Genomic DNA, 26379 nt, shown 5'->3' with positions numbered 1-26379 from the left:
GCCCCGGAGAGAGCGAAACTCGGGGCGGGGGCTGGAGGGGGCGGGCCGAGGCGACTTCCCGGAGCGGCGGAACCGCTGAGGTCACCCACGCCGCCCCTTCTCCGTCCGCCCCGCCCGGCCCGGCCCCGCGCGCCGCCATCTGGGGCGCTGGGGTGGGAGGGGACGCGGGACGCGGCGGGGGAGGGGGCTCTCTCGCGATACTTGCCGCTTCATCCTCGGGGTCCCCCCCATGGGGTCCCAACTGCGCCCGTCTGTTAAGAGACTCCTTCCGAGGACCAGCTCCTCTCCCAGCCAGCGCCGGCGCCAGGCTCCCGAAGGCGCAGCCGGGTCGCGCCGCCACCTCGCGGGGTGCCCGCCCTGGGATGGAGGAGGGGGCGGGGGTAGTCGTACATATTGAGAAGATGACACCCCCTTTCCTTGAAAGCCTCGTATTGAATTTAATTTAGCTGGGCCCCTTTTCCAGACGCTTGGGCGGGTTCTCAGCCTTGGTATTCCAAAACTGGGCACTCTCATCCTCTCAGCACACCCAGCGAGGCCTCTGATGGGAGCCAGGTGCACGGAGCTGTGAGCCTTGGGGACCGTGGCGGTCCCAGAAGGCGTCATGGGGTGAGGGGACCATCGCGGTGATGGAGAGAGAGGGAAATGCGCCGAAAGCCCAGAGCCGGGCCGCGGGCTGCGAAGGGGGAGGAGGGAGTCCTCAGGGAGAGGTGACGCCCCCGAAGGGGCTGAGCTGGCCTTTCAGGAGCAAGGCCACGCGAAGGTGTGAGGGACACCTAGGTCCTGGGTTAAGGAAGAAGCCTGAGAAAAGCAGAGAGCAATGAGCTTGGAGAGGCTGGGACCCCCAGGGCGGGAGGTGACTGTTGGCTGGCAGTCTTTTCCCAGCTGCCTTTACAGAGCAGGGTGGAGGCGCTGTGGACCGCTGCTCAGCTGTCCCAGCAGCCCTGCTGGTTTAGTGAGGTGCTCTGATTATCACACTGGTTTTGGTTCGGAAGGCGCCAGGGCCACACAGCAGGCAGTCAGTTGTTGAACCAGGATCCAAGTCTGGCAGCGTCTCCTGCGTTCTCACCTGTACAGCCCAGAACCCCGGGAGACAGAGGGTGGGCAGGCCTTGACTAGAAGTGGGGGTGGTGTTTTGGGGTGCTTCATTACAAAGGCAGGACCCCAGCCAGCCGGGTATACAATGGCAAAGAGGCAGCAAGACGGGGTGGGGAGCCCATGCTCTTGGGAGGCAAGGACCCCTGGGGGGAGTTCCTGGCTGTGAGATGGGGTGTGGGGGTGGGGCTCCAGGGGTCCTATTTAAACTCTGGTGGGCAGAGGCCCTGGGGCCCACCACAGTTAGGATTTCAAGTCTGAGCGAAGGAAAGACACATTCTTATACTAAAATCCATTACTTGTTTATCTGAAATTCAGATTTCACCGGGCAGCTTGCATTTTTATTTCCTAAATTCAGCAGTCTTTGGCTTGGTACCCTGGACCTGCACTGTGCTCACAGCCAGCGAGAATGCCCTGGCTCCCAGAGCCCGGGCACCCTGGGGGCCCTTTCCTGAGGAGGCCAGCCCCTTCCTTCACTTCCACGCCCCGCCCCCACCCCAGCTTGGGCAGCTGATTTCAAGTCAGGTCAGAGTGAACCCAGAGGGGACTGCCTCTCGGAGTCTTGCTCACAGCCCTGCCTCTACCCCCTTCCAACCTTGGGCATGACTCTTAACCTCTCCATACCTTAATATTCTCATCTGCAAAAGGGGGAGATTAACTGGAGGGCCCAGCACACGGCAAGACCCTGGGGCCTTTCGTGAGTCCTCAGGTTCCACACACGTCTCCCCAGTCCTGTCTCTGCTCCAGCAGCAGCCCCTGGGAGTGGGTCTTCTTGATCACTCCCACTCAGGTGTCCCCAAGCCCACGATCTCCTCTTGGGGCCTCCGCCTTCTCCAAGGAGCTCCCGTGTCATGTGGCCTTGCCACCCCGTGCTCTCCACTGGATCTTTGCTGCTGAGACTTGGCATGGCACAGGCAGGGGGTGTAGTCGTGTCTCTTGACTGAAAGCAGGGCAGAGGGGTCTGTCCAATGCCCACGGTGCCCCCATCCTGATCCTGACTGCTCTGACGTGCCCACCTGCCCAGTCCGGGCACACAGCTCCCCAGCCAGGCCGGGAGAGAAGGCCCTGGGGTGGGCAGAGTGTCCTGGCCTGCCCTGCCTGGCTGGTGGGACAAAGGGCTCCTTGGGGCCCAGACAGAGGTCTTGGGCACGAAGGGGGTCCACGCGGCAGCAGGGGATGTGGCCAGCGAGAGGCTGGGGGTGTGCTGGGTAGGGGTGGCTAAGGGAGGAGGGACATCGCTCAGGGGAGGGGACAGGGAGAGAGGCCCCTGTGTTTTCCTGGTCCGAAGGTCTCCAGTCTTCCTGGAGTTACATCCTCCTTCGGGCCCGGGAGGGGCCACCCCAGGCCACCTGAGAGGGCACCCGGCAGCCAGCAGGCCTGGCCTGTGGGTCCCCGCTGTGGCTGGCGAGGCCTGAGGCACAGGGATGGCAGGAGGCTGTCGCAACGGTGGGGGCCGAACGTCGCTGGACATGGCCAGCCAGGCAGCCATCTGGCCTGGGAGCTGCCTCAAGGCCCCGCCCTGCAGCTGCTGCAGAGACCAGGCAGCCCGGGCCTCGGGCCCCCGAGTCCTGCCCGAGGGCCGGCAGCTGCAGAAGGTGACCGGGCCGCAAGGACCCTGAGCTCTAGGACGGGCAGGTGGCCACCCTCCCCGGAGGCTGGTGCAGCAGTTTTTGTGGCCAACATCTGCCTCGGGGGCTCCTGAGCGGCCCCAGCCTCAGCCAGGGCAGCGACATTCGGCTTGGGGGGCAGCGGGCAGGAGGTGTTCTAGAGGAGAGGGGCTCTGCTCACCCTCCGGAGGCCAGAGGAGGGCGCTGGGCCTGCCCGCAGAGGCTCCAGCCGCAGGGCCGGCTCCCAGCTATGCTGCAGGGCAGGGCTGTGGGGCTCACCGCCAGGACACGGGCCAGGCCGAGGAGGCCTGACCACCACAGAGACACTCCTGGCCAAGACGCTGTCTGTCTTCCGATGGCGAGGACGGCTGCAAGTCACCACAGGGCCCAGGAGGGGGCGCCCTCTCGGGCCCCCAGGGGTTCCCTGCCTTCTCCTTGGCATTGCCAGCCCAGGATGGGGCGCCGGTGCGGAGGAAAGCCCTCCTGGGAGAATGGTGGGCGGGGGTGGGGGAGATGGTCCTAGACGGGGCCCAAGGGGAGGGTTGGGGGGAGCGAGTGCTTGTCAGGCACCCAGCAGCCCAGACCGGTCAGGCCTCCCCCCTGGTCCCTGCAGACGAGGGCCTGGGGGTGGAGGTGCAGCGCTGGGGCAGCTCGCTGGGGCGGGAGGGTGGGGGTGGCGAGGGCAGAGGCCTAGAGGTTTTCATCCTCTCCTGGAGGAGCAAGTGTCCCTGGTCCTTCTCTTTCAGCCCCGAGAGGGAGGGACAGCTGCGGACGCTGTCCTGGGCGCTCAGCGGCTTCCACCTCTGACCCAGATGAAGTGTCTATACCCCACCCCTCCCAACCAGGCTAAAACTCTGACTCTGGAGGAAGAACAAAAATGTCCTCCTCCCCCCAAATACACACCAATGCCAGGAAGGGAGCCCCCAAGTCTTCCTTTCGTGAAGGGATCGCCGTCAACTTGGAGGCCTGGGGGTGGGGGGAGGGGCAGCTGTTGGAAAAGGTTGTGCACAGCAGGGCCCAGGGAGGGGTGGGGTGGCGGCTTGTCTGCAGTGCCATGCTGGCCCCTTCACTGGCCCCCAGCGCCCTACAAGTGCCCAGGGCCCCTGGGGACATCAGGGAGGACCCTGGTCTGCCTCAAGCCGTCACAGCCCTTTTCTGGAGACTGCCCTCCTGCACCCCCTCTGGGTGTCTGTACTGACTCAGGGGGGCCCTCCAGGCCAGGTGTGCTGAATGGCGACCCCCTCCCCCGCCCCCACCCCCACCCCGGGCCCTGGGCCCTCTTTCTTCTTGGTCCCCACGTGAGGTCCCTGTTCGCTTTTGTAGCTGCCAGATGTCTGCGTGTTCCTTCTGGGGAGGGGAGCTTCTGGAAGACCCCCACCAGGAATGAGGGCCCAGCCCAGGGCCAGACCCAAGCAAGCCTTCAGCCCACAGACAGATGGCTGCCCACCGGCCAGCCGCCTGCATGCACCCCCCCCCCCCCCCACCCAAGGGGCCTGCGCTAGGCAAAGGGCCTTGGACTGGGTCTGTTAGGCCCACCGTGGCCCCTCGAGCCACCAGCTCCCCAGCTTGGGGCATATTCTAAAAGTCAGACTAACCCACACTCCAGCCCTGCTCCCGCCGGAGGGAGTCAGAAGCAGGCGGCTCAGCCCACGCCGGCCCTGTTAACAGGGTCGAGGCCGGACTGGTCCGAGAAGTGCGGGCTGGCCGGACAAAACTGGGAAACCGAGGCCAGGGAGGCCGCGGCCCGGAGGCAGGCCCCGGGGAGGGGCGGGAGCGGCCGGGCTCCGCCGGCGGCCCGGCCCGGCCCCAGGGACTCCCGCCGCGCGCTCCCGCTCCCCGTGGAGGGGACGCCCCGGGCGGCGGAGGCGGATGTGGGCGGGCGGCCGGGCGGGGCGGGCGCGGGGCGGGGAGAGGGCGGGCCGGCGGGGCCGAGCGCGGCGGGCGGGCGGCCGGCCCAGCGCAGCCGCGCAGCCAGCGCATCCCGAGGAGCGAGCCGGCGGCCGCGCACGAGCTCCGGGCCCGGCGGCGCGCGAGGCCCGCCCGAGCAGCGCCCGCCGCGGCCTCCAGCCCGGCCCCGGCCGGCCGGTCCGCGGGGATGCGGAGCAGCGGGCGCCGGAGGCCGCGGCCCGGCTAGGCCCGCGCTCTCGCCGGACGCGGCGCCCGGTGAGTCCCCGCCCGCCCGCCGCCCGCCGCCGGGGCCCGGATTTCCTCCCCGCGGCCGGGCCGCTTTGTTCGCGGCCGCCCGGGCCGGGGCGCGGGCCGCGCGCGGCCGGAATGGAGGCGCGGGAGCAGGAAGTGGCCGAGAGAGGCCTGGGCGGGGAAGGCGCGGGCCGGGCGGGCGGCGGGGCGGCGGGCCTCCGGCCCCAGCCTCCCGCATGACCTTGGGGAAGCGGCTCCGGCGGGCGAGGCCCGGGCCGGGGCGGAGGGGTGCGGCCGCTCGCCGGGGTCCGTGGCCGGGGGTCCGTGGCGGCCGAGGGCTCCCCGGGCGCCCGGCCAGCGGGGTCCCGGCGCACACTAGGTGCTCGGGGGCCCGGGGAAAAGACTCGACCCGGCTCTCGTTCAAGTTTGTGGGTGGGCCCTTGGAAGGGACTTCATTTTCCCATGGACAAAAAGTTGTCCGTGGTGGCTGGGTGCCTAGGCCCTCCCACAAAGGACTACAGCCTTCCTGGGCCCTGAGACTGGTTCTGGAGCTGGGTGGGTTCGCGAGTGCTGCCCACCCATCCCCGAGGCTGGGGCTCCTGCCCCCGGTTGGGGGGATCCCGGGGCAGCTGGTGAACTTGGTGGGTGGGATTGGGTCCTGGCAGTGCTGGTGGACAGAGCTGGGGTTGTGGGCTTGTGCTCTGGGGCCAGAGATGCCCCCCCGGCGGTCACCCCTGGCCCCCTCCCACCTTGCTCAGGCCACTCCTAGCTGCCCTGGGCCTCTGTTTCAAATGAAGAGTGGGGTGCACTGGTGGGGCTTGGTCCCCTGCCCCCTAGCTGAACATCTAGTGTATAAACTGGTGTTTTGGAGGCCGAGGGAGGGGGCCTTTCGGAGCAGAGATTATTATTTTTTGGAAGGTCGTGACTTGAACAGTCATAGCAGTAACTCACCTTCGTGGTGAAGGCACTCCCAGGACGGAAGCGCAGAAGCAGAGGTCCCCTCGAGCCGCCCGTCCCGAGGGGAGGCAGCCCCGGCCCCGGCGGTGTGCACCTTTCTGCGCACAGGCACACCGCCCTGTGTGTGCGCGCAGACAGATTTTTACACGCGGGGCTCTCCACAGCTGTTTGGCCCTGTCAGCAGCAGACCCATTCAGCCCCGTGGGGGGGGGGGGGCCCACCCGTGCAGAGGTCTTTGAGTCCAGCCCTCTGCCTCCAGGCCACGCCCACTCGAGTGTCACCAGAGCCCCCTGTGCGAGCCAGGCTGGCTCTGAGTCCAGGCCCTGGTGGTCCCTCCTCCAGTCTTCCTTGCCACGCCTGCCTGTGGGCCCGCTGACGGGGGTCAGACACAAAGCAGAGCGTGGGTCCTCCTGCCCTTCTAGGTTTAGCCCAGGATGGACAGTGCACAGTGGCTTTCTCCAGGAGCCCAGGAAGGTGGGCTGTGGGAGATGCGTGCAGGGAGTGTGTGTAGGAAGAGTGTATATGTAGGTATATACCATGTTGGAGATACTTAGGGGTGTCTGCCCAGCTTGAGGGTCCCAGAGAGGAGTCTTTCCAGGCCTACCCTCCTGAGTGCCCAACTGGAAGGGTAGCGGAGGACTGCTTGTGGGGAGAATGCTGTTTCCCAGGATGCTCAGAACCAGTGATGTGGGCAGTGGGTTTTGAGGGGTGCCTAGGAGTTCATCCAACAGGGGAGCAGAGGGGTGGGCCACACAGGATCAATGGCCAAAGGGTCTGCTCACGAGGAGGCTGCTGGTGGGCCTCCGAAGGGCTGGTGCCGGGCCTCCGTGTTTGCACAGTCCCCCCATCCCTGGTTTGTTGCCTGCTGAATGCTGTAATTATGGGTCTGTAACCACCCTGGACTGGGTGCTCCTCGCAGACAGGACTCGTCTGAACCTCTCTTTGTCCCCAGTGCCCAGTGCTGAGCCTGGCAAAACCAGAGATGCCTGGTCCATGTTGGCCGAATGAATGAACTGGTTCAGGCCGGCGGGGCACTGAGGTTTAGGGGGGGGCCTGGGGTTTCTCTGGGGTGGGTTTGTGAGGGGTCGTGTGTTGCCCTGGAGGGCTCCAGTTCGTCTGCAGCAGCCGCCTGCCTGCCTGGCCCTGCCTTCATGCTGGAACTCCTCTGCTTCCCAGTCTGGGACGGAGAGGAGGAGGCCTGGGTCCTTCTCGGGAACGCCCACCTTGGGGCAGGAGCACCATGGACGGGGAGACCTGGGTACCCTCGCCAGGGGACTGCGGAGGCCAGGAGGTGTGGGCCGAAGCAGTCAGGGGGACTGCCTGGAAGAGAGGGCTTCTGCTGGGTTGGCAGGTTAGGGCGGCTGGGATATACCATGCGGGGCCTTTTGGGGACAGGGGTCATTTGTACAGAGGTCGGGGGAGGTGGGAATGGTCAGAGACGGGGACAGTGAGCTCTGAGGGCTTTGGGGTCCGGGAGGGGTGGTGGCGGGGGGGCTTACAGCCTGGGGGCAGGGCAGGCCTGGCCCTGGGAGCCGTGTGAGTGACTTGGGATCTGGAGCCGGGGTGGGAAGGCCATGTGTGGGGAGGCGGCAGCTCTGAAGGCTAAGGGGGACAGGCCACGTGGGAAGATGCGCCTGAGCTGAGACCCTGGGCGCCACGGGCCTCTTCGGTTCCCCTGAGGAGTGTTCCCCGGGCCCAGCACAGCCTCATACCTCCCTTTGCTTCCTACAGAGGCTGTCGGCGGCCCGCTGGGTGCGGGGTGGACCCCGCCGAGAGGCGCGAGAGTGAGGTCTGGGCCGCGTTGGCCCGCGGGAGCCACAGCAGCATGGACGACGTGGCCGTCGTGAAGGAGGGCTGGCTGCACAAGCGAGGTCAGTGCCCGCAGGCCGGCCCGGCTCAGGGCCCCGAGTTGGGCCCGTGGCTCCTCAGGGGCTGGAGGCGGTGTGGGCTGTGGCTGCTGGACCAGCAGGGCCTCCCTGAACCCTGGGAGCAGCCCAGGGGCACGTCCGGGGCCCGACATCCCTGCGGCCTGGGGGACACAAGCCCCCGCGGGGCCTCCTGGCTGGGAACGTGCACCCCAGGCCGGTGTGCAGCCCGTGGAGCTGCCGCCTGGCCCAGGCTGCGGGCGGGGAGAACCACCCGCTTTCCTGGAAGGCAGCAAGGACTGGGGCCTGTCCAAAGCCTGGCGCGCTGGCGGCCCAGGGCACTGCCCGAGGGCTCCTGAGGGCAGGGCAGGGCTGGCGGGCCTGGCCCGGGGCCAGTCCCGGCTGGGCTGTGGGCAGGAGGGGGCTCCGCACTGCCCGGGGCCTGGCGTGCCGCAGGCTCACGCTGGTGCTGCCAGGCCCTGGCCCCTGCCCGGCCTGCCCCCTGCTCGCCCATGTGCCCAGGGAGGGGCTCTCGGGGAGCTGGTGGGATGGGAGCTTGTCCCGGGCCCCTCGCCTTGCGGCCCTGCTGCCTCGCTGCCTCCTGTCCCATAGAGGCCGGACAGGCCCGGGGGGCAGGACAGGTCTGGGGTCGAGGTGTCCGAGGCGTTCAGGCAGGGCGTGCTCTCCTGCTCCAGGTCGGGGGCTGGTTAGTCACCACCTGCTCCCCCAACTTCCCCTTCCTGCAGACCGGCTCCAGCTCTGGCCGCCCCACACCAGCTAGCCGCTAGCCCCCACTCCTCATGCATGCCCTCCAGGGACGGTGTCCCCTCTCCACCTCAGGACCCCGCAGGACACTGGGAGGGGACCTCAGGCACAGGTGGGCAGTTGGGGAGCTGCAGCGAGAGCGGGTGTTCTGGGACGCTCAGGAGCCGCCCAGCGGAGCAGGCTGGGAAGCTCGGGAGAGGTGGAGATGAGACCCCAGGCGCAGCAGGGGCGCGAAGCAGGGGTCACGGATGTGGTCAGTGTGAGCTTTCAGAGCTCGCTCCAGCAGCGGTCAGGGGCACAGTGCTTGGCCTCTAGACGGAGGTGGGGCAGCTGCAGGGGCCTGTGGTCCGTGGCCGGCCCCCCAGGGCTTCCTGCAGCGGCTGGCCCTCTGGGTCCCCTCCCCCAGCATTGACCCTTTCCTGGTCTCCCCGCCCCCCCATCCCTGCCAGGTCCCGCCCTGTCTCCTCACCCCGTCGCCCTCTTTGGGGTCAGGCCTGAGCCTGCCTGGGTCTCTGCCGTCCCCTCTGCGCCTCGCGGAAGCGCAGGCACACACTGGGGTCCAGGGCCTCTGAGCCCTTGACAAGCGTTGGTCGACTGGCTGACCAGGGACTGACCTGGGAGATGCCTGGGGCTTGGGGCTGCCGGGGCCCCCAGCCCAGCTCCTGGGGTGTCCACTGGCCAGCCCGGTTTGGGTGGAAGCGCCCCTCTGACGCCTGGGTGAGTCTGAGTGGGCCACTCGGGGTGTGTGCCTTCTGGAGGGGCGGGGGCATCCAGGCAGCGCCCCATCGCCATGCCCTTCTCCACGGGCAAGTGTGTTGCGTCCTCAGGCCTTTGTGTCCCCGTCTGTGCGGTGGGAGCAGTCGGGGGCGGGCCCCCGGACCCTGGGCGGAGCGCAGCGAGCCTCAGGCCTGACAGAGGTCCTGCGTCTGCCCTGCCTCTGGCTCTCATGCCCGCTGGGTGGTGTGCGGCGTGGCAGAGGTCCTGCGTCTGCCCTGCCTCTGGCTCTCATGCCCGCTGGGTGGTGTGCGGCGTGGCGGGGCACGCTGGCCCCTGTGGCCCAGGAGGGGCCGTGCCGCGCGCAGGGGATGCCCGCGCGCAGGGGGTGCCCGGGTCCTCACCCACGGCCCCCCCGGGGACCCTGGTGTCACTACCAGCTTGTTCGCTAATCTGTGCGTCTTCCACAAATCTGTTCTTCCCCGAAGTGTGGGCTCTTCCTGTGTGCTGCGCTTTGAGGTGAAAGGGCAAAAGGGGCAGAGGTCACAGCCGGGATCGGGGGATCCAGAGTGACCCCGATTCGGGGCTGGAGGGCTGTGGTGGTGCCATTTCTTGGGCTGCGGGGGGGACTTGTGTTTCCGTCCTGGGGGTCCGCAGGTGGGTGGCTGTGTGCGCCCAGCCCCTCAAAGTGGGCGGGAGGGGTCGGTGTGAGCCGCTCCTGTGTGCCCCCCCACTGCCCTGCGCCCACCTCTCAGGACTGGCTGGAGGAGGACGTCAAGGCCCCCCGTGTGGTGGCTCTGGGTGGAGTGGGGGCCCGGGCCGGGAGTGGGCAGGGGGCTCCACCTTCCCCTCCCCACCCCCACTGCCAGGGATCTGATTCTGAGTTGGAGGGGGGGTTCTGACTGTCCTCCAGCTCCTCACGGACCCCCGAGTGCCCCCACGGTGCCTCTTGTTATGGAGGTCAGGGGGCTGCTGTGGGCCCGTGGGCAAAGGGCAAAGGCACTTTAGGAGCCAGCAGGTGTCGGCCTGAGAGCTGAAGGGCAGGCAGCGAGGGTCTGTGTAGGACAGATCCCCGGGCCCGGCTCCTGCCCCCGTCCTTCAGGGGCTGCACCGCCGACTTGTGTGCTCTGGCTCGGAGCAGCCGACCGGGCAGGGGAGAACCTGCCTGGCAGCCAGGGTCCGCCCCACCCTGCGGCACCCAGGTGCGGCCTCCAGGCCTCCGGGTCCCCAGGCGTCCCGGGGAGCCTGCGGCCAAGCTGCTAGAGGCTCGGAAGGACAAAGGTTGGGCCAAGTGGGGCTGCAGGGACCGTGGGCAGAGCTCCTGCGAGACAGCTGCATGTCCTGAGTACGAGTGGATGTCCCAGAGGCCGGCGGCCTCCCTGAGCAACGCGGGATGCCACGAGTGGTGGGCAGACACGCCCCGCCGTGGGAGGCCGCCCCGCGTGGCAGGCGTCTGCCTCTCAGCTCCAGCCGAGGCGCTGGGGAACTGGGCTCAGGGAGGCTCACGGAGGCCGCTTTGCAAAGATTTGGCCTTTTATGTGTGCTCTCTGACTTTTGAAGGTGGACAGCTTGAAAAACCAGCCCTCCTCCAGGAGGCAGGGCTGCTTGGACTTGGCCTGCAGTCCAGCAGGAGCCCCCACGCCGCGGCCTGGCAGGCAGGGGCCGAGAGGCGGGCAGAGAGCCGGCCTGGGGGCACGGGGTTCACTGCCTGGGAGCCTTCCTGGGTCTGGCCCCCACTCCCCCAGTGAGGTCCACCTGGCGAGGCCCTGTGTTCCTCGGGCTCGGGGCAGGGGGCAGGGGGCAGGGGGCAGGGTCTGGTCCTGGTCCTGGGGGCGCCTCAGGCCTGCCTCTGTCCCGACCCTAGCCAGTGGCTGGCCCAGACCTTTCCCTGGTCCAGGCTCTTGTCAGCTCACTGAGCTGCTCCCAGGCCTCCTGGTGGGGAGTGGGCTTCTGGGCCGTGCTGGCCCCTCCCCTGCCTCCGCCTCAGTCCTGGCCGGTTCCTGCTTCTGGCCGCCACCCTGGGCTTCACCTGCTCCCTGCACTGGTCCCGGGAGATGGTCGTCCCACCTGCTGTCAGCCTCCCACCCACCGCAGGCCTGACTCCCCCCCCACAGGGTGGGGCCGTGCGGGTGAGCCTGGCTCTCTTCGAGGAGGCCGCGGTTCTGCTGGCCAGAACACGGGGCTCGTGGGACCCGCAGGGGAGGGGGCTGCCCCCCTGTGCTGTGCGCCCCGGGCCCGGCTGAGCTGAGACCCCGGGCTCCAGTGTCTGGCCCGGCGAGGCGCGCCCAGCTTCCCTCCGCATCTCGCCACGGGGGCCATCTCGCCACGGGGTCCGTGGCTTTGGCCCTGGTGGTCCCCTTGGGCCGCACGGAGCAGACAGCCAACCCCAAGGGTGGGAGCTGGTGCCTGGGGGCGGGCTGTTCGGGGGGGGGGCACCTCCAGCCCGCGGGTGGTGGCGACCTGGGGCCCGTGGCGTGTGGCTGAGGCTGAGGCCCGCGGGCCGGTGTGGGGCCGAGTTTCCTGTTTTGTGAGCAGGCTGAATTTTCCCTTCAAAACAAACAACAAAAGAGGAAGCTTGGGCGTCCTTGCGCTGGGGGTGAGGGGTCATCCCCGCCCCCGCCCCGGGTCCCCAGACTCAGACGCTGCCCCTGTCTGCTTCCTGGCCCCATGCTGGCGGGCGGGGAGGGCCCTGGCCCCTGGGAGCTCAGCAAGCGCCCCTACAGGGGCGGGGAGGGCGTCCCACCCGCCGTGGTCCTCTGGGGCAGCCTGGGCCGGGTCGCGTCAGGCCAGTTCCTAGAAGTGCAGTGGGGGTGCGGGCATCCCCCCTGGCCAGGCTCGTGGCCCGCAGCTGCCCCGGGGGCCTCGCGTGACTGCTCCCACGGGGTGGGTGCCCTTGGCGTCTGCCCGTGCACCCCCGTTCAGGTCCCTGGCCCAGACCTGGCCCCCTCTGGCCGCTTGGCAGAGGGCCCCGGCTCCGGCCTGTGTGCGCCCCACGCAGCATGCTCCCCCTGCTTTCTCGTCTGCGTCACGCGGCTCCCTAACCGTCAGAAATAACGCACTCCTGTCTCAGGAATGTTGGAATTGATGGGGGTGCTGGTTACGTGTGCTGTTGCTCCTGCCAACCTTGGGGCTGAGGGCCCTGGGGCGCTGGGTGTGTGCCCAGGACCAAGCCCCCTGAGCCTGGGGCTTTGCCTGCGGGGCCTGCCTGCCCCTGGGCCTCAGCGGGATCCACAGGGTCAGGGGCCCCCTACCAGGCTGACCTCGAGGAGCCCTTTGGCCGAGAGGATGTGCTGCTCCGCCCCGGGCTGGGGTGCAGGATGCCTGGCGAACCTGAATGGGGGGCTCTGAGGAACTTGGAGGGGATGGAGCCAGGGTGGGTGTGGCTGGGAGTGCGAGGAGGCAGGGCCGGGCGTGGGGAGGATGCAGCCTGCTGGTCACAGGGTGGGACGCCGGGAGAGGGGGCCGCTGTGACGGGCTCCACATTGGGGAGTGGGCAGCTGGGCAGCGGGGGGCCCCGACAGTCCCAAGGTCCCTGACCCCTCTGCCATGCGGGTGGTGTTCTGTCCTGGGGGGATGTTGGTGCTCGGAGCCCCTTGGCCGCGGGGAGGCTGGGCTTGCTTGGATGCCCACTCTGAGCGTCTGGGCTGGCGGGCGGGGGGCGTGGGCACAGGGCAGGCCCCGCTGCCCCCACCGGCCCCCTGGGAGCCGGTGCCACCCGTCTGCTCACTCCCCTGCCTGTGCGCATCTCCTCTGCCCTGCCCCGCGGGGCCTGGCACCTTCCTGGGTTTGGTTGGGTCCGTCCTGGGCTCTTGGCACAGGGCTGAGAGGTATGTCCCTAGGGGAATGTTGTGGCAACCCAGCACGTGCGTGCATGTGACCTTGGGCAGCCCTGCCCGAGGGCCAGGGCCTGTGACCCAGAGGCCAGCAGCGGAGGGAGGAAGCCTTGGACTTACAGGCCTGTGGGCTGCCCATCCACCTCCTGTCCCGAAAGCGCGGGCCCCCAGACGCCCCTGCGGCAGCGAGGCTGGGCGCCCACGCAGGCCCAGGGCGGCAGATGAGGCCCGGCAGGCAGCCGCAGGGAGAACGCGTTGGGTCCGTGGTGGCGCCTGGGCAGTGGGGATGCGGCCGTTCAGCAGGCGAGGTTTCTGAGTGAAGGGTGATTGAGTGAGGGGCATCCAGCCGCTGGGGGCAGGGAGACAAGAGGCGGGGCGGTGTGTTGGGCAGGAGGCCCCGTGTCCTGGGGACAGGACCCGGGACGGAGCCAGGGGGGCAGCTCCGAGGCGGTGAGGGGGCGCCCTGGGGCCCAGTGCCAGCCGGATGTGCGCGGGGTCAGGGCAGCCGCTTTCTCTAGCCGGTGCAGCGGATGGCGTGTGGCGCCCAGGGCGGAGGCGGGGTTTTCAGAGAGGGTGGCCAGGCCGGTGGGCGTCCAGGCCAGGCGGGCGTGCAGGCAGGGCAGTGGTGGGTCGTGATTGGCCAGAGGCCCGGTGCTGCCCTGGGGCAGTGGGAAGCGGGAGGGCAGCCCCTGGGGCCTTCTGCTCTGCCTCGGTGGGAGTTCCAGCGTGCCCCGAGTGCACCCCTGCCTGCCACCCCGCCTGCCCGCGCTCCCCTGCAGTCTATGCGGCTTGGGCCCTCCTTGCTTGATGTTAGAACCAGAGACCTCACAGCTGCTCAGTCTCTCCAGAAGTAGGCCCGGCCTGGCAGCGGGACCTCGACTCTGGCCCCCAGCCGCCTCTCTGGGACCTCGAGAGCCCCTGCCTTGGGCTTTGGATTCCCCAGGGAGCGGCTGGTCATGACGCTCCACCTTCTGTGCCTGCGGGCTGCCGGGGACGGCTCAGGGCCCATGTGGGGGTGCACCCCTCCCCTCCATCACCTCCACTGGGCTGGGCCTGGACGCCCATCCTCTCCGCTCCTCCGAACTGCCCGTTGTGCCCCCAGGAGGACCTCATGAGTGCCGCGTCCCCAGGAGCAAGGAGCTGGCGGTGTGGTTTGCACGGCAGACCCGGGCTCTGGTGGGGGGGGGTGCTGTGCCCACTCCCAGGCACTGGCTCTCGGCGTGTGCTGACCGTCCGGGGCCGAGTGTCCTGCTGGTGGGATGGGGCCTGCGGACGTGGGGACGCGGCCGGCTGCGGGCCTGCTGGCTGGGGCATGCGGTGGCTGTCAGTGGCCGATGGGTGTGGTATGGAGGCCCCGTGCGGGAAGTGCCGTCAGCTGGCGCCCGCTCCCTGGGCCTGCTGGGGCTTGCTCCGCTCTGGAGGAGCAGTGCGGTGCTGCCTGGCCCCCTGCCAGGCTGCCTGCCACCCACCAACGCGGTGGCAGTGCGCTCATCCAGCACTTTCCCCGAGAGCTGGGGACTCAGGACCGGCTCGGGCCCGTGCGGTGGGCTCAGGGTGGGGCTTGGAGGGGCCAGACCCCCGGCAGGGGAGGGTGTGCCCGTGGCAGGCCCGGATTCAGGGAGCCTGCGTGCTGCTTCCTCGGGGCCCACAGCTTGGGTCTCGGCCTCTGGGTCTCCTGCCCGCTGGGACCCGTGCTGGGACCTGTGCTGGGGGATGTTGGGGGGCTGGCCGTCAGCCTGCGTTCGTCCTGTCCCCGAGCTGGTCCCCAGCCCGGCTGTGGGAGGCCAGCGATGCTGGAGAGGAATCCCCTCCTTCCTCGGGAGTCCTGTAGCCGCTTCCTGGAGACGAGCTGGCGTGGTGGAAGAGCCCCGCTGGCAGACTGTCCACGGGGATGAGGAGGGGCCCCTGGGGGCAGGAGAGGAGGGCGTCCCGCCCTGGGCTTCCCCATCTGTCCCCAGCACGGGCTGTGGGTGCCTGTCTTGCCGTCCCCCCGTCGTTGGCCCCCAAGTGTTACGGCCAAGCGCACAGCACGGCGTGGCCAGGCCCTGGGCCGGCGGCCCTCCCCGCGCCCTGTCTGTGCTGAGCTCATTCCCATGCAGGCCACAGCCCAGGTCGCAGCTGGCGGCCCCGAGTGGCTGCCTGGCTGGACGTCTGCAGGCGGGAGCGTCCCAGAGACTGAAGAACGGGGTCTGTGTCTCCGAGCCCCAGCCCTGGCCTCCTCCCGCCATCCCCGCGCCGCAGCACGGCTACTGCCCCTCCGCCGGGGGCCCGAGGCGGGTGTGGCCCCCCTCTAGTGCCCCAGGTGCGGAGCTGTCGGGGGACCCAGCAGGCCTCACGGGCCTGTCCACGTTGAGTGCCTGCCCCGGCTTCTCTTGGCCTGCGCTCCCCCCACCCCCACCTGCCCAGGTCGGGTCCCCAGAGCCTGTGTGGCCCTGGCACTGGGCTCGTGGGCGCGCGGTGGGCTCGTGGGGGTGCGGCGGGCTCGTGGGGGCGCGGTGGGCTCGTGGGGGCGCGGTGGGCTCTTGGGGGCACGGTGGGTGGGGTCCGCAGCTGGGGATGGCGGGGTCTGAGGCCTGGGCCGGGGCGTGGGGGGGCTCCTGCTGGCAGCCCGCGTGGGGCGCGGCGCTGGGGGCCCACGCTGGGCGCGGTGGGGGCGGCAGCATTTGGTGAATGAAGATGGATCTGGGGGCTGCTCGGGTGCGGCGCGCATCGCTCTCCCAGCGCACTTAGCGTCCCGGGGAGCGGCAGCTGGCGGGACGGGAGGCTCTCCATCAGGGGCCGACAGCTCCAGACTGGCGCGCAGGCGGGTGGGGCGAGTGGCGGGCGGCGGGCGGCCCCCAGCCAGCTCTGCCCCCCACCCCCACTCTCCTCCCCCAGTGCTGGCACAGGCCGTTGAGGGATCCCCAGCCCTGGGACAGGAAGTGCCGTGCTAGCCACCTCCCCTGGGGGGTCTCAGGACTGGGTGGGGACCCTGCTAAAAGCTGCTGGGGTGGGGGCAGGTCACTGGTCGCCTCCTGGGCCCTCCTGGGTGGGTCAGTAGTGTCTGGGCCTGGTGGAGACCCCTGCCTGCAATCCCTGGGGGATGGCGGGAAGTTCCTGGATGCCCCTCGCATCCCCCAGAGGCCCCAGGGGCCCCAGATGGGAGTGGGCCAGGGCGGAGGAGCGGGCGAGGGGAAGGGGTCTGGGCCCTGCTCGGCCTCCAGGTGGCCGCGTCCAGGAAAGCCCGGCCCCTCCCCTCCACCGCCCAGTGGCCCTCTGCTGAAGTGGGCGCCTAATTAGTAAGTCCTCTGCTGCCGTTCAAACTCCTTGCTCGGCAAAATGGAAACGAAACGTTTTTTCTTGGTGTCAGTATGAAAAATGGCAGTCGCTGGGACGTCACGGAGGACATCTGCTCTGGTTCTCTGGCGCGTGTACGGCTGATGCTGCAGAACTTGGGGGGAAACTTTCTTGGGGACCTGGGTGACCCGTGGGTGGGACAGGGTCTTCCAGGCCTGGCTTCACAACTGTGAGCTGGGCGCCCCCCCGGATGGCAGGAGGGTCATCACGTGGGCAAGAGCTTCTCTGAGTGCCCACCCTGGGGACCTGCTGAGGGTGGGCTTGCGTCTGCCAGGCGAGTCTGGGCGTCTCACTCTCGAGTGTGGCGCTAGCTGCTCGGCGCTGGATGCCAGGTTCCTGGAGGGCCCTTAGGACTGGGCCAGCCTTCATCAGGTCCAGGCGCCCACCTGACCCCCTTTCCAACACAGGCTGGGGTGGGCTCTTCGTCAGAGGTGGGTGCTTTCCCACAGCAAGCCCCGCCTGCCCACCCGGCCTCCACCCCGGGGGAATCGGGGTCCATGCCTGACCTGGCCCAACCCTCGACCTGGGGATGAGGGTGTGCGGGCCCGGCGCATGGCCCAGAGGCTCAGCCTCATACCTGCCTGCCCTTCACCCTGGGTGATCGGGGTCTGCCTGGCCTGACCCTCGACCTGGGGACGAGGGTGTGTGGGCCCGGCGCGTGGCCCAGCGGCCCAGCCTCACGCCCCCTCGCCGCGTCTGCAGGGGAGTACATCAAGACCTGGCGGCCCCGTTACTTCCTCCTGAAGAATGATGGCACCTTCATCGGCTACAAGGAGCGGCCGCAGGACCTGGAGCAGCGCGAGTCGCCCCTCAACAACTTCTCTGTGGCCCGTAAGCGCGTGGTGGCCGCGGGCGGGTGTCCCTGCGCGTCTGCAGCCCCTCGTGGGCCCCCCGGCCTCTGCATCAGGCTGGCAGCCCTCGGGGACTGTTAGTGGCTGGTTTTGGCTGCTCGGGTCTCTGAGCCGAGGCCCTAGGCTGTTGGGGGCAGAGTGCTACCCTCGGAGGCACTGACGGGCCCCCAGGGCTTCTCCCCAAGGCTCGGGCCCAAGGCATGCTGGAGTGCACCGGCTTCAGGGGCCTGTCTTCCCGGCACAGGTTCTCAGAGGCCCCGGCCCCTCGGGGGCGCGTATGCCCTCCTCAGCGGGGTGCAGGCTGGGTGGGTATGGCAGTGCCGCCGGGGGCATCTCAGGAGGCTCAACGGATGGGCGCATTTTTTCTAAAGCAGGTGCTGCTGTGGCCTCATGCACCTGCAGGGGGGTGGCAGGTATGACCGCCCGAGGCGGGGGCACTGAGGTGTGAGGATGGGGTGCCCGGCGGAGCCTCCAGCCTGGGTGCCGTGCCCAGGGCTGGCCCGGGACACAGGCCTGGGGGTGGGGGAGTGATGGCTTGTTTACTGGCAGGCCGCGGGGCCCGCCCACCTGCTGCTGGGGCACAGAATGCAGGCCCGGCCCCACCCGGCTCCTCGTAAGCCCCCTGCCCTCCCTGCCGTGAGCCCTGCGAGCCCGGGGCCGCCAGCTCCCCCACCCCGCGTCAGACCAGGGCTGTGGTGCAGGGTGTGGGGGTGGGTAGCACCATGGTCCATCCCCCAGTCTCGGCGCCTGCAGATGCCTGGGTGGGCCGGCCTGGTCCCTGGGCTGTCCGTGCTGCAGGGAGGCCCAGCCAGCCCACCCCACCCCAGGGCTTCTAGCAGAGGGAGCAGAGGCCCTGACCCCGACCAGGCCCTGGCTGGGGGCTCCCTGGGGTGCTTTACCAGGGACTGGCTCCTGTGAGCCCTGAACCCTCCTCCCAGGCTCCTCGGGTGTCAGCAGAGCAGCAGGTAGAACAGCGGCGGGGGGAGGCCCAGGAGGCAGGTCCCCTCCGGCAGCCCCGTGGCCGTGAGTCTGGGCTCCCCACGGGGCCCCCGGGGCTGGGCTGGGGGCTTTGGGCCTGGGAAGGATGCTCAGCTGGGCAGCTGCCACCTCGTGGGGAAGGAGGTTCCTCGGGAGTGTTGCCCAAACTCAGCGCAGGGGAGTGTGGGGGCCGTCAGGACACACATGGGAGGTGAGGACCACCCAGAGGGGCTTCCAGCAGCAGGTGGGGCAGGGGCTTGAGGCAGGCCTTAGGCCACAGGAGGAGGAGCAGAGCGGACAGGGAGGGCTGGGCGGCTCCGCGGGGGCCTCTGCGGCAGGGGCTGTTCACTGAGGAGGAATTGCCGGGGTGGGGGGCGAGAAGTCAGGCCCTGGATGGGCCTGGGTCCTGGGGACTCCTGGTGGTCTCCGGTGGGCAGAGTATGGAGGAGGGTATGCGGACCCCGAAGGCTGCCGCACAGATTTTCCTCCCTCTCCTGCCCCGGGTAGACGTGGGCCCCCAGCACCACTCCCCACCCCCACCACCCCGGAGACCCCCGCCCTGGTCCCCAGCCTGGCAGACCATTCCTTGCTTCCTTGCACTCGGCTGAGCCTGGCGGGGCCCCCGCGGTTGCCAGGGCCTAGACGCTGGAATGTCGGAGGCCCCTGCACTGGCCCCAGGCCCCTCCTGCCTCCACCGGCCGAGCTGGAACCCAGCCCCGCTCCGGGCCCTGGGCCCTCCCACAGCTCCTTCTCTGCAGGTGTGCGCGTTTGGGGCACGTGTGCTCCAGGCGTGCGTGCGCTCCCAGGCCTGCCAGCCGGTCTCCGCTCCTGCGTGCACCGGGGTTGTGGGCAGCAGCGTGGAGAGGGTCAGCCCAGGCGGCCTCTGGGGTGGACGGGTGGCCTCTCCAGAGGATGAGTCATTGCCAGCCTCCATCCCGGGCCTGGCCCTGCGCTGAGATGGGGCCGGGAGCCCGCTGGTCCTCGTGTGGCTGGGGGGTGGGACGCTCCTGCTCGGGAAGCTGGGGAGCAGCTCTCCCAGAGGCCTCCTCCCCGCCAGCCCCTCCTCAGGCCCCCCAGGTCCCCCATCCTCCTCCTGGCTGAGGACCATGTCCTGGGTGGCTGGGGAGCTCAGAGACCAGAGGACAGGCCTTGGAGATGGATCCGTCCAGTCGCAAACACCCCCTCAGGGGCACTGCCTAGCTCTCAGCAGGGCTCCAGCTGGAAGGGAGCTCTGGCCCCCTTTTACAGGGCGGGAGACTGAGGCTTGGAGAGGTCTGGCCTGCGGTGGGTGGGCCGGGATGCTGTGCAGACAGGTGCTGCCTGCCCTTAGAATGCCAGCTGATGAAGACGGAGCGGCCGCGGCCCAACACCTTCATCATCCGCTGCCTGCAGTGGACCACGGTCATCGAGCGCACGTTCCACGTGGAGACGCCCGAGGAGCGGTAGGGAGCGCAGGCGCCGCGGCCGGGGAGGCCCCGGGCCCCGGGCAGAGCTGGGGTCTCACCTGAGCATCCCGCAGGGAGGAGTGGACCACCGCCATCCAGACGGTGGCCGATGGGCTCAAGAGGCAGGAGGAGGAGACGATGGACTTCCGGTCGGGCTCACCCGGCGAGAACTCGGGGGCCGAGGAGATGGAGGTGTCGCTGGCCAGGCCCAAGCACCGCGTGGTGAGCCCCAGCCCTGCCCCACACCGCCCTCCCAGCCCCTGCACGGAAGCGGGGGCGACGCGCCGGGCGCAGGGAGGCCTGGGAACGGCTCTCCCACCCCCCGGACCCCAGCGTTCCCAGTTGGGGCGCACAGCCCTGCAGTCTCCCTTGAGCCCCGGACCCCCAAGGACCATCCTCCCCCCCGCCCGCTGCCCCAGCCTCACCGTCCTCGGCCCGAGGCTGCCCGCGGAGACCCCGGCCCCGCTCAGCGCTGCTGGGCCGCCGGCGGTCAGCGTGCAGCCCCCTGATCCTGGCGCCTGCACGCTGCCCTCAGACCATGAATGAGTTTGAGTACCTGAAGCTGCTGGGCAAAGGCACCTTCGGGAAGGTGATCCTGGTGAAGGAGAAGGCCACAGGCCGCTACTACGCCATGAAGATCCTCAAGAAGGAGGTCATCGTGGCCAAAGTAGGGGCGGGGGGGGCGGGGGGGCCGGGGCTGGGGGGGCGGGGGCGGGGCTGGGGGAGGGCGGGGGGCGGGGGGGGGCGGGGGGGCCGGGGGCGGGGGGGGGGGGGGGGGGGGGGGGGGCGGGGGGGGGGGGGCGGGGGGGGGGGCGGGGGGGGGGGCGGGGGCCGGGGGGGGGGGGGGGGGGGGGGGGGGGGGGGGCCGGGGGGCCGGGGCCGGGCAGGCGGCTCAGCAGTGCCCGTCTTGCAGGACGAGGTCGCCCACACGCTCACAGAGAACCGCGTTCTCCAGAACTCCCGGCACCCGTTCCTGACGGTGAGCGCGCCCCCCCCCCCCCCCCCCGTGCCCCTGGGGACCCCAGCCCGTCCTCCCTGCCAACCCAGCAGGCTCGGAGCTTGGACGATGGTGGGCGGGCCTGCGGGAGCGGCGTGGGGGTGCACAGAGCGGGCAGGGGCTCCCGGCTTCCCTCTGTCCTGCTGAGACCCCGGGAGGCTGCACTCCCCGCGCCCACCCTGCTGCTCCCGGCAGGCGCTCCCTGTCCTGGGGGAACTCGGCCCAGGAGGGATGTAAGGAAAACCCGAGCAGCAAGGCGTTGGCTGGACTTAGCCGCCAGGCCTGGCTGGCCGTGCTCCCAGGTCAGCAGTCAGGCGACCGGGTCAGCCTCCAGAGTCTTGTCCCCGGGACCACTGTGCTCAGCACGGTGTCTGCTCTCCAGCGGACGCCTGGTCTAACGCGCGGGGAGAGCCGAGCAGCAGGCAGGCTCCTAGGATGTTTTCTCAGGAGAAGTGTGAGGCGTTAAGAGCAGACACTGTTTGTCCGCCCAGCCCAGAGTTATCATGACCGTGGCTTTGCCGCCTCCGCTTCATTTTGCCCCTTCCCCTCTGTCTGGCCAGAGGACTGTGAGGAGAAGGCCAGGCTTTGTCATGCCCTCCACTGGGTACCGGCCACCTCAAGTCCTGTAGGGATCCGGACTTGCTCTGCCTGGGGACGCTTGCCTCCCTCCGGCTCTCCCTGGGGATGGGGGATGGAGCAGGACGTGGGGGAGGGTCTCACGTCGGTATCTTCATGAGCTGGGGGCCATCCCATCAGTAGCAGTCTTTCTTTTGAAGTGAGGCTGCCTGTGGTTTGACGCGTGAGGGCAGTGGGTTGCATCCTGCAGGGGAGTCTCCACGTGGTCAGTGGACCTGCAGCTGCTGGTCCTCGGGCATGGCCTTTGGGGCAGCTGGGGGTCTCCTGCTCCACGGGGCAGACCCCCTGCCCAGCCAAGGGCCAGGTTCGAGCTCTGCTTCCCTCACAGGCCCTGAAGTACTCCTTCCAGACGCACGACCGCCTGTGCTTCGTCATGGAGTACGCCAACGGGGGCGAGGTAGGGCCCTGCCCCTGCGCTGCCCTCTCTGAGCCCCGGGTGCTGGGGGGTGGCCGCCCTCCCCACTCCCCGCCGGGTTAGGGTCTCTGCCCCGCGGCCCTGGCCGAGGCGGCTGGCCCGGCTCAGGCTTCTCGTCCCGCAGCTCTTCTTCCACCTGTCCCGGGAGCGGGTGTTTCCCGAGGACCGGGCCCGCTTCTACGGCGCCGAGATCGTGTCGGCCCTGGATTACCTGCACTCGGAGAAGAACGTGGTGTACAGGGACCTCAAGGTGGGCGGGGCCGGGGAAAGGCGTGGGGGAGGAGGGGGGTCGGGGAAAGGCGTGGGGGGAGGGGTCGGGGCGGGGCTGGGGAGGGGGGAGGGGAGCAGGGGTGGGGCGGGGACGCGGGGAGGAGACCTGGGGCGGGGCGGGGCCGGGAGGGCAGTCGGGGCGGGGCCGGGGCGGCGGGAGCGGGGAGGGTATGGGCGGAGGCCGGGCCGGGCGGGGAGCAGGGGTGCCAGGTGGCCGGGAGGCGGGCTGAGCTGGAGGCCAACTCCTGCAGCTCGAGAACCTCATGCTGGACAAGGACGGGCACATCAAGATCACCGACTTTGGACTGTGCAAGGAGGGCATCAAGGACGGCGCCACCATGAAGACTTTCTGCGGGACCCCCGAGTACCTGGCCCCCGAGGTGCGCACAGCCGCACCCTCGTCCCCGGGCCCCGCCCCCCCCCTCCCGCCCTCCAGGCCCTCACGTGCCCTGCGCCCTCTGAGCCCGTGCCCTGCACCCCCAGGTGCTGGAAGACAACGACTACGGCCGGGCGGTGGACTGGTGGGGGCTGGGCGTGGTCATGTACGAGATGATGTGCGGCCGCCTGCCCTTCTACAACCAGGACCACGAGAAGCTTTTCGAGCTCATCCTCATGGAGGAGATCCGCTTCCCGCGCACACTCAGCCCGGAGGCCAAGTCCTTGCTCTCGGGGCTGCTCAAGAAGGACCCCAAGCAGCGGTGAGCCCTGCCCCGAGCCGCCCTCCACCTACCTGTCCCCTGACACCCCCAGGAAATGCCCAGCAGGCTTTGCTGGTGGCTGTGTGTGATGTCCTTGGCCTGGGCTGGCCCAGGCAGGGTGGCCCCTCATACCTGGTCAGGAAGACCCCGCCCAGCTGGCAGCTCCTGCCCACCTAGCGCCCTGCACTGGCTAGACTTTGCCATGGAAGGGGCTGCTCTTGTTATTTGCTGCCTGGCAGCCAGCCTCAGCCTGAGCCGGGCCCTGGGCCCAGCAGGCACGACCGGTCACCCTGGCTTCCGTTTGCCCCCCAGGCTTGGTGGGGGCTCTGAGGACGCCAAGGAGATCATGCAGCACCGATTCTTCAGCAGCATTGTGTGGCAGGACGTGTACGAGAAGAAGGTGCGTGGGGCTGCGCCCCGGGCAGCACGCCCGCTGCCCTGCGCCTGCTCACCCCCGAGCCCCGCCTGCTCACCCCGCACGTCTCACACCAGCACCTGCTCACACCTCTCACACCTGCTCACACCCCCGCCTGCTCACCCCCACTCACATCTCACACCAGCACCTGCTCACACCTCTCACACCTGCTCACACCCCCGCCTGCTCACCCCCACTCACATCTCACACCAGCACCTGCTCACACCCGACCCCTGCCTGCTCACCCCCACTCACATCTCACACCAACACCTGCTCACCCCTGCACATCTCACACCAACACCTGCTCACACCTGACCCCTGCCTGCTCACCCCCACTCACATCTCATACCAACACCTGCTCACACCTCTCACACCTGCTCACCCCCACTCACATCTCACACCAACACCTGCTCATACCTCTCACACCTGCTCACACCCCCGCCTGCTCACCCCCACTCACATCTCACACCCCCACCAGCTCACGCCCCCACCAGCTCGCACCCCCGCCTGCTCGCGCCCCGTACATGTGAAGAGGCTTTCGAGGACTGAGGCAGCATGCTTCCTGCACATGTGGTTCTGTGCTTTTGGCCCTCTGTGGGACCCACAAGCTCCAGGCCCTGGCCCGTGCTGGCAGCGTGGCTGACAGACCCAGGAAGGTGGTCCCTAGGCTTGCTAGGTGTCTCTCCTCAAGCCCGCTTCCACCCTGTTGTCAGCGCACCCCTCCTCTGCAGGCTACACGCAGCCAGCTGGACCTCTGTCCCTGAGACGGGGCTCCCCGATTCTGCCCTTCTCCAGCCAGGGCCCTGCCCCAGGGCCTGCTGCCTCCTGGCCCTGCCTTTTGAGGGCTCTGGTGCCAGCCCTGACCCAAGACCCAGCCTGCTAGTTGCTGCTAGTTCCCAGGCAGACCTGACCCTGGGCCAGGGTGGAGCACATGGGGGTCCTTGCTTCCTCCCATGAGTCTGGCCCTTTAAAGCTGCCCTCGAGTCCTGGGTCATGGTGGGTCCTCTGCAGCCTGACGCTGCCTGGCCACTGATGCCCAGGGCCGAGAGTGAGGTGGGCAGCCCTGCAGGTGGGTCCCTGAATGGCGAGGTCCCCTAGGGCACCCAGGCAGGGGAAGGCCTGGCCACAGGCTTGTCTTCTGGGTGGGGAGCCGTGTCTGGGTCCAGGTGTGCCGGGCAGTGGGAGCAAGGCCCGTAACCCACCCCCCGCCTCCTGCAGCTCAGCCCGCCCTTCAAGCCTCAGGTCACGTCTGAGACGGACACCAGGTATTTTGATGAGGAGTTCACAGCCCAGATGATCACCATTACGCCACCTGACCAAGGTGAGGGTGGCCCTCCCCGCCGACCCCTCAAGACAACAGAATTCTGTTCAGCATTTTACTGGGCGGCTCCCTCTCCTGTTAGGGGAGAAGGCACTGGCACCCTACTCCAGTACTCTTGGCTGGAAAATCCCATGGACGGAGAAGCCTGGCGGGCTGCAGTCCATGGCGTCGCTAAGTCAGACACGACTGAGCGACTTCCCTTTCCACTTGCCCTCTGCAGGGTGGGCGCCAGGGCCGCAGTCCCCTGGTCCCAGCATTGTGGGGGCGGGGGTCGCTGAAGCTTGCTGTGGAGTCTGGGGGGGAGCCCTCGGGGCCTGCCCCGGTCTCCGCAGTGCCTGGGAGCTGAGCCGCCCCTCCTGTCCGCAGACGACGGCATGGAGGGGGAGGACAGCGAGCGGAGGCCGCACTTCCCCCAGTTTTCCTACTCGGCCAGCGGCACGGCCTGAGGGGCCTGCTGGGCCGAGCTCAGGACACCGCCGCGGGCAGCCACGTGCTCCGGACGACGCGTCCCGAGGACTGGGAGGAAGCCTTGCACGGAGGATCTGTATTTAATGTTTTTTTATTTCTGGATGCGTTTGGGTGGAACCACGCCGTCCGCTAACACGGATGGGGAGGCGCCCCATGCCATGGGCAGGGCCGCCCGCACTGGGGGCAGAGTGCCCCTGGCCAGCCAGCTCGGGAGGAAGACGTCCTGCGGTTTCTCTTAATTTATTCATCCAGTTCTCCAGACGCTGCCTCCGCCTTTGGAACGATTAGATTCCTGTAGGAAAGCAAGGACTTCTGCAGCCACGGGCTCACCGGTCCCCGTGGGCCCTGCCCGTGGCCCCTCTGTCCGTCCGTCCGGCCAGCTGTCCCCAGCTGCCCCCACCTCCCCCGACCCCACAGCCCCAGAGGCCATCTGGCTGTGGGGTGCTGGCCCAGCCCCCTCGCTCGGGAAGGGGCTGAGCAGAGGCTGCAGGAGGGCGGCCCCCACGATCAGGCTGGGCCAGGGCTGCGGTGAGATAGAGGGGTCGGGTGCCACCTGTCGCTGTCTGTGTGTACTGGGGTTTCTGATCTCAGGAGAAAGCCCTCCCTGCGCCCCTTTCCCACTGGGACCGGCTCCCCGATGGCTCCCCCGGTAGCACGTGTCCTTCTAGAAGCTTCACTCCCGCTGTCGCCCGGGCGCTGCCCGGCGCCCTATGCAGGGGCCATCGCTGTGCCCTGTGTGCCTCCTGGCCAGACGCTGCGCTGCACCAAGGCGTTTTTTTATACTCAACTTTAGTATTTTTACTATTATGAAACTTTCCCTCCAAATTCTTCAATAAAAATTGCTTTTCAACTCTGGCTCGCCTTGCTGGGTGGCGGATGGAGGTGCATGTGGCTGACCTCCCGACAGGGCACACGTGGCCTTCCGGAGCCCGAGGCGGCCTGCCTGGAAGCCCGGGGACAACCTGAGATGGGGTCCCTCACCCGCCTCTGGCAGGATTCGCTGGGGAGTCGGAGGGAACGCCCTGGCTGCCCCTGTGCCCACGGCTTCACCCCAGCCCCACACCTTAAGCAGGCCACCCAGGCTGCACAGCTGTCTGCCCAGCAGCACCATCCATGCAGCAGGCCTGACCACCAGGATGGACCGGGACCCTGCAGGGCCCACTGCTGGCTAGGACAGACACTCCAGCCACCGGCAGGCCCTGGGACCTGAGAGGACCAGAGGGCAGCCTGCCAGGGGTCACGCAGCAAGCCCGGGACAGCTGGGAGGGGCCCAGCGGGATGGGCCTCGGGCGCCACCTGGTGGGTGCAGAGAGACGTTGCCGCGCAGCGCCGGCCTCCGGGCGGGCCATCAGCACCTGCAGGGAGGGGCGGGGCCTTGCCCTCCCCTCTAGTGGACTCCGCCGTCTCTTCTCCAGGCTCCGGGGCAGGGGACCCTGACAAGGCATTCCTTGGAGTGGGGTGGCTGCCCGCTTCTGCTGGACGGGGTGCCTGAGCAGTGTGGGGTGCTGGAGGTCTGTCCAGGCCTGGGGGTGCCTCTGGAGCCGCCCAGTTCACTCTAGTATACAGCAGCTCTCTTG

General features: G+C 69.0%; 1 protein-coding gene across 2 annotated transcripts; it reads left to right on the top strand.

Annotated features, from left to right (window-relative positions):
• Window positions 1–4633: 4633 nt before the first annotated feature.
• AKT1 (AKT serine/threonine kinase 1) lies at window positions 4634–25657 on the top strand. Of its 2 annotated transcripts, XM_027956972.3 has the most exons (14): window positions 4634–4862; window positions 7527–7666; window positions 17011–17139; window positions 19468–19579; window positions 19657–19804; window positions 20118–20249; window positions 20496–20561; window positions 21544–21612; window positions 21755–21880; window positions 22152–22280; window positions 22384–22598; window positions 22911–22998; window positions 24232–24334; window positions 24701–25657. In XM_027956972.3, exons 2-14 carry the CDS (start codon window positions 7621–7623, stop codon window positions 24778–24780), a joined length of 1443 nt encoding a protein of 480 aa, XP_027812773.1. In that variant the 5' UTR covers window positions 4634–4862; window positions 7527–7620; the 3' UTR covers window positions 24781–25657.
• Window positions 25658–26379: the final 722 nt, after the last annotated feature.

The sequence above is a fragment of the Ovis aries genome, chromosome 18 (assembly GCF_016772045.2).
Source record: "Ovis aries strain OAR_USU_Benz2616 breed Rambouillet chromosome 18, ARS-UI_Ramb_v3.0, whole genome shotgun sequence".
Taxonomy (NCBI): domain Eukaryota; kingdom Metazoa; phylum Chordata; class Mammalia; order Artiodactyla; family Bovidae; genus Ovis; species Ovis aries.
The sequence above is the reverse complement of the archived record's forward strand: the minus strand, read 5'-3'. Positions and strand labels throughout refer to the sequence as shown.